A 13,066-nucleotide genomic window follows, 5' to 3' on the forward strand; every position below is an offset into this window, starting at 1 on the left:
CTTAAGCCTTTTTGAATGTCCTGTGCAGCGGCTGCCCGATATCCTGTTGCTCCTTGCAGTGCAAAATGTAATGGCAAAAAAAAAGAAGAAAAAAAAAAGGAATTGCTTTTTTGGTACAACAACAAATATGATGGCTTCTTCAAAGATTCACGCTTTAATCTCACCTCGAATCCTTCTGTCAATGCAATTTTCTTACTTTTCTTTTTTCCACCCTCTGTTTAATCTACAGTAAAATATATTTCTGTTGTATTTGTAATAGCCTTGATTCTTTAAAGAGGTTGCAGCCCGAGCTGCCTCTTGAATCGCTTCTTTACTTGTTCTTCTCCTGTCTAAACATCTTCCCTTCCCCTCCACATCTGCTCCTCTGTCTCCTCTCCTCACTCTCCATCTTCTCCCCTCCTTTCAATCCCCCCCATTGCCATTGCCATACATATGCTCCTCTCTCCTCCTCTTTATCTCCTACAGGGCCCCTCTGGTCACCACCTCCTCTTCTTCCCCTGTCAAAATCTCCCCTCTCTGTCTCGCTCCCTTTTCCTTCCAGCCCCGTCTTTTGAGGTCATGCAGTATCCAATCGATCCGGGTCATTGATCTTCCAATATCCTGGTAGGCGTGCCTCTCATTTCAAGACGAACCATTAGCCAATCATTAATCTACATCAGACCATTAGCCAATCATTAATCTACATCAGACCATTAACCAATCATTAATCAGGGTCGCTATTTAAACGGAGGCTGCTGATTGGGTCAATGGTGACCATTGACCTGTGTGTAGCAACAAGAGGCAGATCAGTTAAACATTCAATCCCTCAGCAGCTGTTAATGATCTAATTGGGTGTCCTTATATATGATGAAATAAAACCATCTTATTAAGAGCAATTGTCTGTCTGGTTTCGTTTAAATTGGCTCAGCACATGTGCGAGCACACACAGACACTGCTGGACAAATCTACAATACAATCTCACAAAGGCTCCTACATAACATCTAATCAATGTGTCGCACCATGTAAATGTTTTCTTGACATGTTTGGATCGTGTTTTCAAAAAAATGTATACACATGCACACTCTTTAGGGACCTAAATCATATGGTTTCCTCCCTGAGCATCCCTGCTCAGTGGTGACTCCTTTGAAACCAAACTGTGACATGTTGAGCTTTAATTAATTAAAACAGCAACGGTGTAGACAATTTGGCATTTGCAGGATGACATGCTGCGGAAAAATCTGGGCGCATGTGTTTAAAAACACAGTTTTAACATGCGATTGATTGACACTAGGTTTCAAACACCTTGTTATTGGCTTAACAGTAGAGTTGCAGACATCATATTTTACTTCTATAAACAAAATCAACCACACGTGCAACGCCTGGAGACAATACAGGTGCTGGATATATTAGTAGGAGTACCCGTATTACCTTATAAATGTTAGATTGGTAAGCATATGTTGAGACTGAAACAGAAGTCTGTCCATCCATCCATCCTCCCATTCATTCCTTAATTTATTCATAATCTCCCCGGACACTGTTCAAGGGAATGGGGTGGGGGTAAAGTGAGGACGGGGTTAAAATCCCATTGGAACGTGCGCAGTTAAGTCCGCGGTCTCGTGCCGGAGGTCTCGCCGGTACAAGTGTTGGTACAGAGGTTGACTCGAGCCAAGCAGCGCGCGCGCTCTGGAAAGCTTTTAGGGTGTTTACTGAAACAAGGGCAGAAAAAAACCCTGTTTTTTTCTTTTTCGAGTACCGGGACGAAGTGAATGTCGCTCCTGCGCTCTGGATGATAATGGGATCATTTTCCTTCGAAGACATCAAGCCATCAGATGTCTCCAGTGCTGGATTCCACTGTTTTGGATTGTGTTTGATGCGCATTAACCTTGCTTTTCGACATCTCTCCCTCTGGGCTCGGCTTCACATTTTATCTGCCACTGGAATATGTGGAAATGTTACCGTTTGATTCCGCGACCTGTTCAGTAATCAAAAAGCTTGAATGATGAAAATCTTTTGAGATGAAAAAAAGCACTTTTGGGGATAATTTTTTGCTTGTGCGCGGCTCGTGCCTGATCGCGCGCCACAGCAGCCTGTTGTCTGTGTCCGTGGAGAAACGCACAACTTTGCCGCGAGCTGGAGCCGGAGTTGGGGCTGCAGCGGCGGGTCTGAGCGCCGCACGAGGGCCACACGCAGGGGGCCAGGAGGGGAACCAACGGAGCGGCCCCGGTGTTCCGCCATTCTGTGGTTGGACGGGGTATCCGGTGCAGCTGTGGAGCGCGGATGATGAAGACGGTGGTGATGATGATGACGAATGGCCCGGCAGCTCGAGCAGGCACCGGGGTCTTATGTTTACTGCTGTGCGCTCTAGTCTTTCTCCCGCCGTGCGCTCACTCTCACCCTCAGCCGTGCCAGGTGCTGAAACGGATCGGGCACACGGTTCGGGTCGGGGCTCTGCACGTTCAGCCTCGCTTGCTCTCCACCTCCGCCGGCAGCGGTTCTGAGGACTGGGACAACGATCGAGGTTTTATTGGGAGCGGGGAGCGGATGGAGTTGGAAAAGCAGGTTAAAACAAGTGCCGGCGCGCCTGGATACGGAAGCCTCAGGACCAGAGGCACCGTTAACAACCAGCGGGGAGCCAGCAGGAGTAAGAGCCAGGCACGGCAGCGGGAGGAGAACACCTCGAGGGAGAACCGCGTGTTCGCACCCCGAGACTCGGTCCTGCTCGCGGTCGAGGCTCTCAACCGGGCCGGGCTGCTGCCATACAATTTATCCTTGGAGCTTGTCATGGCCGTTGGGTCCGGACTTGGAGAGCTGCCCGCGTTCTCCACCTCCTCTGGGGGCAACCCCGAGAGCGAAGACCCGCTGTCCTTCGTGGAGAGCGTGTGTCACACCGTGGTGGTGCAGGGGGTTTCTGCCATGATCTCCTTTCCACGGAACCGGGACGAGTTCGTCAAGTTGGAGTTCGTCTCTCTTGCGCTTCAGGTGCCAGTAGTCAGCGTTGTGCAGAGGGAGTTTACGCGCAACAGTGAGGTAAAAAAAAAATAAAGTTATTCCTACATTACATCTCAACTGCTGTTAACTGTTGATTACTGCACTTCGGCATACAGCTGCGGTGGCTGTTGCAGATGTTATGTAAAAGAACGCATTGACTGGGACAAGTCAGTGGCCTCCAACAACCTGAGCACAAAGCAGTTTGATTTATGCCTTTATTTCACTATTAAGACGTGAGTAAATGTGGATTTATGTGTCCCACGTCTACCCAGAGAGAAACATTTCCTCCTCCTGCTGCTGGTCTTTTTCATCTTCTCCTCCTCCTCCTGTGTATTAGGTATTGTTTCAGATGAATGACATCACATGTTCTTCTCTTTTCTTGTTCAGTGATTTCAACTCTCTTGGTAAAATGGCCAGCATTAAGTGAAATTGTTGACCCAACTTGTGATATAAACCAATGTTCTTGATCTCCACATAAAGCATATAATTAGTTGCAGTTGCTGTGCTGAAAACTGGGAAAAAATGAACGAGAGAGAGAGAGAGAGAGAGAGAGAGAGAACAGCAGGCTCTGTCCATGGTGCTGAAATCTACACATAAGAAAAAAGCAGAGGGGGTGTCTTCAGAAAATCAGGAGAGTGCATTCTTTCTCATTTAATAAATAAGGTTGTAAAAAAAAAAAGAAAAAAAGATTGAAGGCTGCGTGCACCCAGCAGCACATGCCCTGAGGTATGAATGCACAAACAAACATATTGCTGGAATTTAGCAGAAATTCATCACCAGACAGAGAGAGAGAGAGAGAGAGAGAGAGAGAGAGTGAGAGAGAGAGCACAACAGTAAAGTGTAGGAGAATAACTTATTTGGAATAGGGACGCTAACCTCAAGTTCTACTTACATCTACAGCATTGCTCTGATTCGTTACCTTACAAAAAAAGCAACGATAAACTGCCCTTTATCAATTCATACATCATTTTCAGAATCACCTGTCGTAATCATGCATTATGTTGAGATGTGATCAGCTGGCTATGTCAGATGTCCCACACTGCTGAAGCGTTGAAGGCATCTCACTGCTTTTACAATAAAATCAGCATTACTCTTCTCTACCTGATATCTCAATGAATTCCTCAGCACGATTATGTATGTACAGTTCTTTTTATACCAAACAATATACCCAATTGGCAGGAAAACATCATTATAAGACCGTGTGCATTAAAATATACAAGTGCTGCATCCTACGCATAGCAAGTTATTGCACCATGTGCAGGGATTGTATAGCAGCTGCAGAAGTTGCTTATTTAAAACCTCTCATCCACCCAAAATCATCAACTCAAACTGAAAAATAATTGATTGAGCTTTCATCTTAGAATGGTTTTGGTGTGTAAATAAAGCTGCAACATGTTTGAGATATGTGGAGTTTGTAGGCAAAAGTACCCATATAACTGTTCCAAAATGACATAACATGTTCAGCTCTTTCCCCCTTATGGATCTAAGGTTAATGTTAAGCAACTGCAACTACTCTGGTTTAGGTTCAGTAAAAGATCGCCTTCACGTTTGATGGAAATCAACCACGACGGTTCGTGAAGCTATTGTGCCAAATACTCGAATTGATGATTATCTGTAGAGTTTGCAGCTGGAATGAGAGTGAGAGAAAATTAGCTGAAAGTGTAAACACTCTAAATTAATCACTGGAATGGTTGATCAATAAGCTTTCTCTGGAATAGACACCTGCCGAGCGTGTGTGCGCGCATGTGTCTGTGGGGGTGTGTATTTGTTTGTGTGTGCAGATAGAAATCTCTCTCACAAGTACAACCAGACGGTCACAAACAGAAAATGATTTAATGTCACTTTACACTGTAAACCTATTTAATTAGGTGGCACCAACAGGTCAGTTATTGCATATCAATGAGCAGTAAGAGAGTGTGTGTGTGTTTACTTTCCAAGCACAACCTTCCTGGGAGGGTTAAAGAGCATCATTGTTTTTTTCTTATTTTCTTGAGCACACGCACACACACACACACACACACGTTACTTTAGCTCAGTAGGTGGCAAGTGTCCCAGAACCCTTCAGTCTAACTAATGGTTTGAATGTGTGTGTGTGTGTGTGTGTGTGTGTGTGTGTGTGTGTGTGTGTGTGTGTGTGTGTGTGTGTGTGTGTGTGTGTGTGTGTTTCCAGGGTATTATCTAATTCCCTGCTCTATGCACAAGGAAGCATTACGCTGTTAGCAGTAAGCAGGTGTTTAAAGTCCAAACTGGTTCTTGGAAGCGAAATAGCAGGTATAGATATAGCACACAAACCTACAGATTGATTATTTTATGGATGAATAGACGTATGATTGGATAAAAATGTACTTGGCAATAAACAAGCAAACAGATAGATTGTTCAGAACTCGTGTGTGACCTTTGGAGAGATGGCTTTAATCCCTTTCTGAATCAATCTAGTTTTGTCATTTAAATCCCAATTGAAGTCTGACAGCAATTTCTCCGAAACAGTTTTGAAATTGGGAAAACTATTTGAATGTCTTGAGAGGACCTCATTGGTGTTTGTTTGGTGACATTGTCTTTCCATTGCCTTGTGTTCTGCTCCTTAAGCTGTAGGTTAAACAAAGTTCACTGTTAAAAAGTTTCTAATATATTGAACCTGTGAGCAACCCTTGACACAGTATGCCGGCCACATTATGTTATGTAAGTGTCGAAATGACGAGGTCGCATGAGAATATGGAGCTTATGGAGCAAAATATAAAGTGCAGCTCAGGGCAAAGGGACTGGTGGGTTGGGAGTAGGTGGTGAGAGGCTTTGGAAGCAGCAAAGGGTTGCGAATTTTTGCATATTAAAAGAGCAGGGACTGAGAAACTCCCTGGGAAAGACCAGTTGTCTCTGATAAGAGGACCTAGTTTTGAAGTGGAAATCCATGCCATGCTGGCCCACAACCTTAGAGCTTTTGTGAAGTTAAGATACAGCATCTTCATAGACAACTTGAAGCATATTGGCAAATGTTGGTTGCTACCTAATCTAATTATGTACAAATGTATGCTCTTTGCATTAAAATAAAGTGTTGCAGATATTCCCATTATGTTGAAGGGCATATGTACAGAATGTTTTGAAATTGGTAAAAAAAAAAAAAAAGACAGTGGACGTAAATACAGTGCTCAAACAGAAAGGTCTTTGAGAAGCGAGGGTACAGTAGTAGACAGAAGATCAGTCCAGAATAAAGCAGAGGTATCCAAAAATCCCCAACTGGCAGACTCGAAAACATAAAAAGCAAGGTCTATAATACCACGAGGAATACACAAGGAAAGACGGCTGAAAAGCTCAACAAGGAAGTACAAAGACGAACTGGCAAGAGACAAAGATGAAATATTACAGGGAAGGAAGAACAATAACGAGGGACAGGTGACAGTAGGGCTAACGAGAGACAGGTGAGAACAATCAGGGCTGCGCAGACAATCACGCAGGTGGGAAAGAACACAAAGGCATGAATCGAGGTTGTCTGCAACGAAAGAGGTATTCAAATAAAACAGTAACAAATGTACCAAGAACGTACATGGCTGCGTTGGTTTTAACAGTTGTAACCAGAAACTACATTAGAAACGTGTTTTTAGCAGGGCAGAGTTGACGAAGTGTAAAAATGTCGCTGGCAGTTGAACAACTTCTTCATAGTTAGTAATCACAGTTAGTAATACTGTCTCACAATTGGGTCATATTGAGTGCCACCAAGCTGAATTTGTCAATAGGCTCGTTTGAGACGAGCCAGTCCTGCGCAGAATCGATCACCGGCGATCGCCGCACAATGCATGCTGGTTAGATTTGTGTTCGACTTGATCCCGCCTTACCCTGGTCAACGATAACCTCACGAGAGCGAGGCGGCGGCAGTTTTTAGAGCCAGGCGCCGCAGTTGCTTTTCACCGACTGCATGACCCAAGGCATGATGGGAAACGCCTGGCTGTCGCCAGATCAGAGAGCTGATTGGCTCTTAGATTTGACAACAAACACCATGTTTTGCAGAAAATCCAAATTTTCTCTGTAATTGTAATATTTAACGCTCCATTGTTGGCTATTTGTCTCAGGTTGTTGAACAACAAAGGTTTAATCTAAAAACATATCTTGTGGGATTGATAATAATAACGCTCATTTATACAACTCAACGAGCAGCAAAGTGTTTTAAAGACAGACATGAAAAGAACAAAGGATAGAATACAATGCAGATACAGGCACATTTCCACAGAAATATATATTTACAAACGCACATGAATAAATCTGAATGAGGTTTGTAAACTACAGGTAGCCTACAGATCTGATCTAACAGGATGTAACTGTTTCTGTGACTTCCTGTTTATTCTTTGAAGGCGGCTGAAAACTGACCGACTTGACCGCAGTTTTTTGTCAACGCCCCCTGCTGCTGCCGCCTACTCTCGTCCACTTTCCAGGCGAGGCAACCACACATTTAAACTAATGTGAACATGTGAAATGCATTTTTTTGGAGCAACGTGATCTCGTCCCTATTTGTCATATTTTGCTGTCAAGGCAGAAACCCCTGACGTCACTATAATGATGCAGGGGCAGATTTTTTGGTCGTAGCTTTACGCAGGTTTTCTTGTGGTTAACAGTCACGGTTAGCGTTGTAACACGTGGTTAACTTTATAAAACTGTGGCGGTTAGGTTAACAAACGTACGTGGTTCGGGTTTAAAAAAAAAAAAACATCATGCTATGGATAAGAATAAGTACAATTGTAATGTAACGCGAGTTATGATCGAAAGGTATTTGACGTCAGTAGCAATCATTTCACAATCACTCAATCATTTCACACAGGACCAGACCACCGGTCAGGTGGTCTGGTCTAGTTTGACCCATACAGCACGCCTCCCGGTATTGTTTAAATCACAATGCCAGTACTATTGCCAGTACACCTAATGGAGTACCAATTCCAATAGAGTCAGTTATCAGATTGGGCTGGTCATGATCTGGAGTGGTCTCTATTTTATTGGGTGGGTTTTAAGTTGTGATTGGGCTGGAAACTGGCAATATGACCTGGCAACACTGAATGAAGAACTTCGTTTTGATACCCATCATGTGAATGGATGTTTGTCCCTCTGTGTGCATGCCTGCATTAAGACACCGATGGCCACTGCCCCAGCGCTGGTATTTGACTTCCTTATTGTGTCCAAAAATAAGTGAAGTAAAATGCTATTTCAAGGTCATTTTGTTTGACTGTTTCTCTTTCGGGTTGTGTAGCTGCGTTAGTTTCCACAAGCTTCAAACACCCAACAGTGAGTTTAGGCTAAGGGGCAGTGGTGATGGAACGGTGATAGTAATAACTCAGTGATGTTTTTTTGAATGCATACTTTTACTGAGAAAATAAAGTAAATATCACACACATGTGAGCCTGAGATTGTCTTTTCAATTAGATGCAGGTACATTAATTTGTAGATTATGCTGATTAGGATATTGAAGTAATTATATCCTCACAATCTATCAAGGAAGATGAATGATAGGGCTTTGCTGACTATGAGGAGAGTTAGTGGAGGTTGTCATTGTTCCACCAGTAGGATGAAAGGCTAAGAGCCATGGGTAGGTCTATGGAGTTAGGGGTCGGGCCGTAAGGACGTTTTGCTGTGAAATCAACAATAGTGACAATATCTTTTTTTTAATTAAAACCCACAGTTGCAAGATATTGTTTTCTGCTAAAACAACACTTTGTTGAAAATATTGCAAGACGGAACAATTTTGTATTTGTTATCTTATGTGATCTTGTTAAAAAAAAAAAAACAGTCCCAGAAACCTATAATCAGTTTTCACACTTTCCCCACAATGAATCATCTAATCAAGGAAAGATCAATACCAAGCCATTACTAGTTTATTTGATTTGTCCTCTGGCTCGAGATTTTGCCAGTCCCTGCTGTTTTACCAAAAAGCAAGGCTTGCGAGTCTCTTCACATAAAAAAAATAACAGCAAATGTATGTTTGGACAACAAAAACAGATTTCTGAAGAGAGAAGAGTGATGAAAGAGAGCAAAGTGACAACAAAGCTGGGATTTCCCAGTTCGTCGAAAGCAGCAGATCTCTGTATTTATGTAAGAGAGCAGGCAGCCGCACTTCCGGGCAAATTCCTGCCTGTTTATTTACATGAGGAACAAAGAGGGGGTTACAGATTTATGGTGATCACAGTGCAGACGTGCCACAGCTGAGAATAAATCCTCCTGGGGGATGAGAGGAGGTGAGAGTCTGATGCCCCGTGGGCTGCATTACCATTCCTCTCCCTGAAACGAGACTTCTAGAACTGAAATAAAACATATAGTAGTGCTTCTGTTGGTGCTTTTATTGCAGCAATGATCCTTCCATGTACATGCTATAAGTGGAGGAATAATGCTTACCTTATTTGCATGCCCATTGGGTGCTGTGATTAATGAAATGAGTGAAATTAACCAATAGATTAATCTAATGGGCTTTTAGTGCAAAGCTTGTGGAAAAGTTGTAAAGTCAAATAAACGTTGAAGCTGAGGGCGTTTTGAGTGTAGTTCTGCGTGTGTGAGTGCGACATATTGATTGCCTGGGTGACTGGTATGTTGGGTACAGTGTATGACGAGGTACACTGAAGCAGATCTGGCAGCCCGGTATTACAGGGGTGACTGTGTCAGCTTTGAAACGTATCAGCTCTGATCTCCTGGCTCACTATAAACCTGTAAGTGCAGTGCAATGCACTGCATGTGTGGAGTGCAGTGGGTTTGTACTGGTCTGATCATAATGGCACTGAGGGAGCCAGTGGACCCATTCGGTGGTTTTGCCTGCAGCCTATTAATTACAAATCGTACGTATTTATCATATTGTATTACTGTCAACAATGTTCTATACAGCATGCAATATTTTTCAGAATAAAATGTCCAACCTTTCAGAAATCATTTTTAGTTTATTTAAGTGAGGTATGAAGATGAGTGCTTGACTTGGTTTAGTCAGCTGTATTTAACAATCGTTTTTTTGGTCACTTTGGTGTGTTTCTGGGCACCTAATGAATCTGAGTCCGGAATTCCCACTTGGCTGTAATCAGAAGGATGACTGCAGAAGCTGTGCTGTTCGAAGTCACGTTCAGTAATAGCTGATCACGTCATTTAAAAATGATTAGTGGGCTATGAGCAGTTGGATTCATAAAAATTGTTCTACCATCAAAGCAGAAACATTAGCCTACAATCAACATTACAATGTTCATGGATAGTGACTCAGTGAACTCAGAGAAGGGTATTTCCACCACTTTACTGTAATTTGCCGCTATGGTCAACCGACGGCATTACCTGTTAATTTACATGTAAAGGATGAACATTCAACTCTATGTTACAGTTATTATGAAATACTGTAAGATACAGTTGTGAATCCACAGTAAATGTACAGCAATTCATGACAATATTTTGGCTAAACAACAGGTTTTGCACTGCACGGGCTTGCGCAGGCGCACTGCTCGCTAAGGTGCACTGATAGCACTGATCAATAAGGCTGTTTTATTGCCAAGGTAATGGCATTTTCCCTGAAGGATTATCTATCTCAAGCAAATTCCGAGATTCTCCAAAGTGATTCAACATACTGAAATGAAGTAAAATCAACTGTAGCCCGGAAGGTGGGAAATCAATCTATAAAGGTTACATAGTGTGGAAAATGTTCAGCTGCAATGTAGGGGAAATAACTTGATGTAATTCTGCTTGTATGGCCCTTAAACGGGATCTATTGTTGTTCTCTTCTGAAGCTTGAACCGGCGAATTTAAAACAATACTGACAGAAAGCCCATTTCCCAAACTACAAGACAAAAAAGCACTCAGCCTCTTACGTAATACAAACTATGGGTGGGATCCATTTTTATTTCACAAACCCAATAATGAAAACATATGAATCTCTATATTTGGTGAAGATACTACAGACATGTATTTTGAAAATAAACATAGCATAATCAAGCCTCTGATCTTTGTATATTTCTTGAGCATTTAGCATTTATTAGGTGGGTGGTTTTCATCACGAATAGGAGACCACACTTTTATCATTAATGGTCCAGGTGGAAACCCCACACCATTGCTGTGCTCTACCCATTGATCTGTCCAGACATCATCAATCAACTGATGAATTCATGAATTGCAAAGCAGAGTTGGGAATTATATCACACGGATTTGACCAAGCACAGTATGTGAAAGGCCCAGTTAAGTTTCTTCAACTTTCTTCAAATGCTCTTGAAATAGATAGTTGTGTATTTCTTATGATGTGAATAATGATATTCATGGGAGCAGGTAAGTGGAGGCTGAAATCCATTATATCCCGCTGAATGTATTTGTTCTCGAGGAGCAAATTGAATTCTTAGACAGAAAGTAACTCTGTTGTTAGATTTATGACCTTTCCGTCTTTCTTTACCTTTTTTCTTTTATTCTCCGTTCTACTAAATCTGTTTCTCCTTCCTGGTGCCCCATAAAATCGCCCCCCCCCCCCCCATATCTTCCTTAATGTTGCACGGAACCTCCTCCTGCACCATCCTTCCATTGTCCTTGTTTTGCCTTTTCTCCATTTCATTTGTATCTTTCTCCTTTCTCGCAATCTACCGTTTATTCCAAAAAACATCCTCTAATGTCTTTCCCCTATCTCTCTGCCCTCTATGAAATCCAACTGACCCTCACCAATCCTTTGTCCCCCCCATCACTACGCGTTAATCTCGCCCATCACCCTTACATTTCCATCCCCTTTATTTCCTCCTGTTTATTTTTTTAACGGCCCCTCTGTATCCCATCTCTCCAATCCAATATACCTCATATCTCTACCATTCTTTTTTCCATTTCTTAAATCGTACTCACCCTCTCCCCTTGTACGTTCATTCCCTTTTTTTCCCTTTCCCAAATCACTTGCCCATTCACCCGTTACCCTTTTTCAATCTCCCCACAGAATCCTCTCCATTTCCAACTGGCGATGCGGACCGTGGAGGCCCCACCGTCCCGGCTCCTCTCTACCCTGCTGATGATGAACGGCTGGTGGGATATCAGTATTTTGCTCTGTCAGGATTGGGACATTAGAGACTTCCTCCTCCTCATCAACAACAGCACTCGCTTCCACTTGGGCACTCTTGTCAATCTGACAGCTACCGCTTCAACCTTGTCATCGGTCTCATCTTCATCGTTACACTCAGGAGTGGCATCAGATGTGGCCACAGGAGCTGAGGCGTCTTCATCGTCATCGTCTTTGCCTTACTTCTCCCCCGCTGCCTCATCCTCTGCTTCTTCGTCCACTTCCTCCTCCAAATTAGACCAGCAACAAGCTCTCATGCGGCAGCTGGAGGCCTTGAGAGAGCCTTCATCCACAAGGAGTGTGGTGACATTTGGGTGCGAGATCCGCGAAGTGCGGCGTCTGTGGACGCTGGCCAGTCGGATGACGCTCCCAGAGTTTCACTGGGTGTTGGGCGACAGACAAAATGTGGCCGAGCTGAGAACAGAAGGGCTGCCACTGGGGCTACTGGCACACGGGGTCATGGAGGCCCCTTCTCTGGATCACTTCGTCCACGACTCATTGGAGCTAATCGCGCGGGCTGTGGGCAGTGCAGCCAAAGAGAATCCTGCTCTAGCACTCATACCTGGGACTACTAACTGTATGGATATACAAAAGAGCAACAGCAGCTCAGGGGAGTACTTGTCAAGGTAAGGAATCATGTGGATACTTAAGTCACATTTGCACCTACACATTCACATCAAATCAAATGCAATGACCACAAACTCTGAGAATGCATGTTGTTGTCAATGATTGATGATGTTCCTGCAACATAAAAATGATTGTTTCAGCAACGTGGAAAATGCTGCATGGCTGCAAATAAAACAAACATTATTAGGCAGTATAAACAATACTGGAAAATGATTTTGATAGCGTTAAGGCTAAGTAGGGGTTTACTTATGTTTTCAGCTGTTTTCTACAAATCACACAGACACAGACTTAGATCACAGTTAACCATTTTGTAGTCTTGTTTAAAAAATTTGCATGCACTTATTTATGAATCCCAGGCATGTTTTAGTTTCCAGGCATTGTGAGCTACTTGCTAACCTTGTCTTTGTGCTGTAAAGAGTTGGCAAGGAAAGTGAGTTTTCAGAGCAATTTTGC

The 13,066-nt window shown here is 43.2% G+C and overlaps 1 protein-coding gene across 1 annotated transcript in view; it reads left to right on the forward strand.

Annotated features, from left to right (window-relative positions):
- Positions 1–2,256: 2,256 nt before the first annotated feature.
- Positions 2,257–13,066, forward strand: part of grin3a (glutamate receptor, ionotropic, N-methyl-D-aspartate 3A) — a gene marked incomplete at both ends in the record, with an annotated part of 40,919 nt that continues 30,109 nt past the window's right edge. The window contains 2 exons of the mRNA XM_079179506.1: positions 2,257–3,006; positions 11,867–12,612. Of these exons, the coding sequence (XP_079035632.1) occupies positions 2,257–3,006; positions 11,867–12,612 (1,496 nt within the window). The remainder of the gene's footprint in view (positions 3,007–11,866; positions 12,613–13,066) is intronic.

The sequence above is a fragment of the Pholis gunnellus genome (assembly GCF_910591455.1).
Source record: "Pholis gunnellus genome assembly, chromosome: 18".
Classification (NCBI taxonomy): Eukaryota; Metazoa; Chordata; class Actinopteri; order Perciformes; family Pholidae; genus Pholis; species Pholis gunnellus.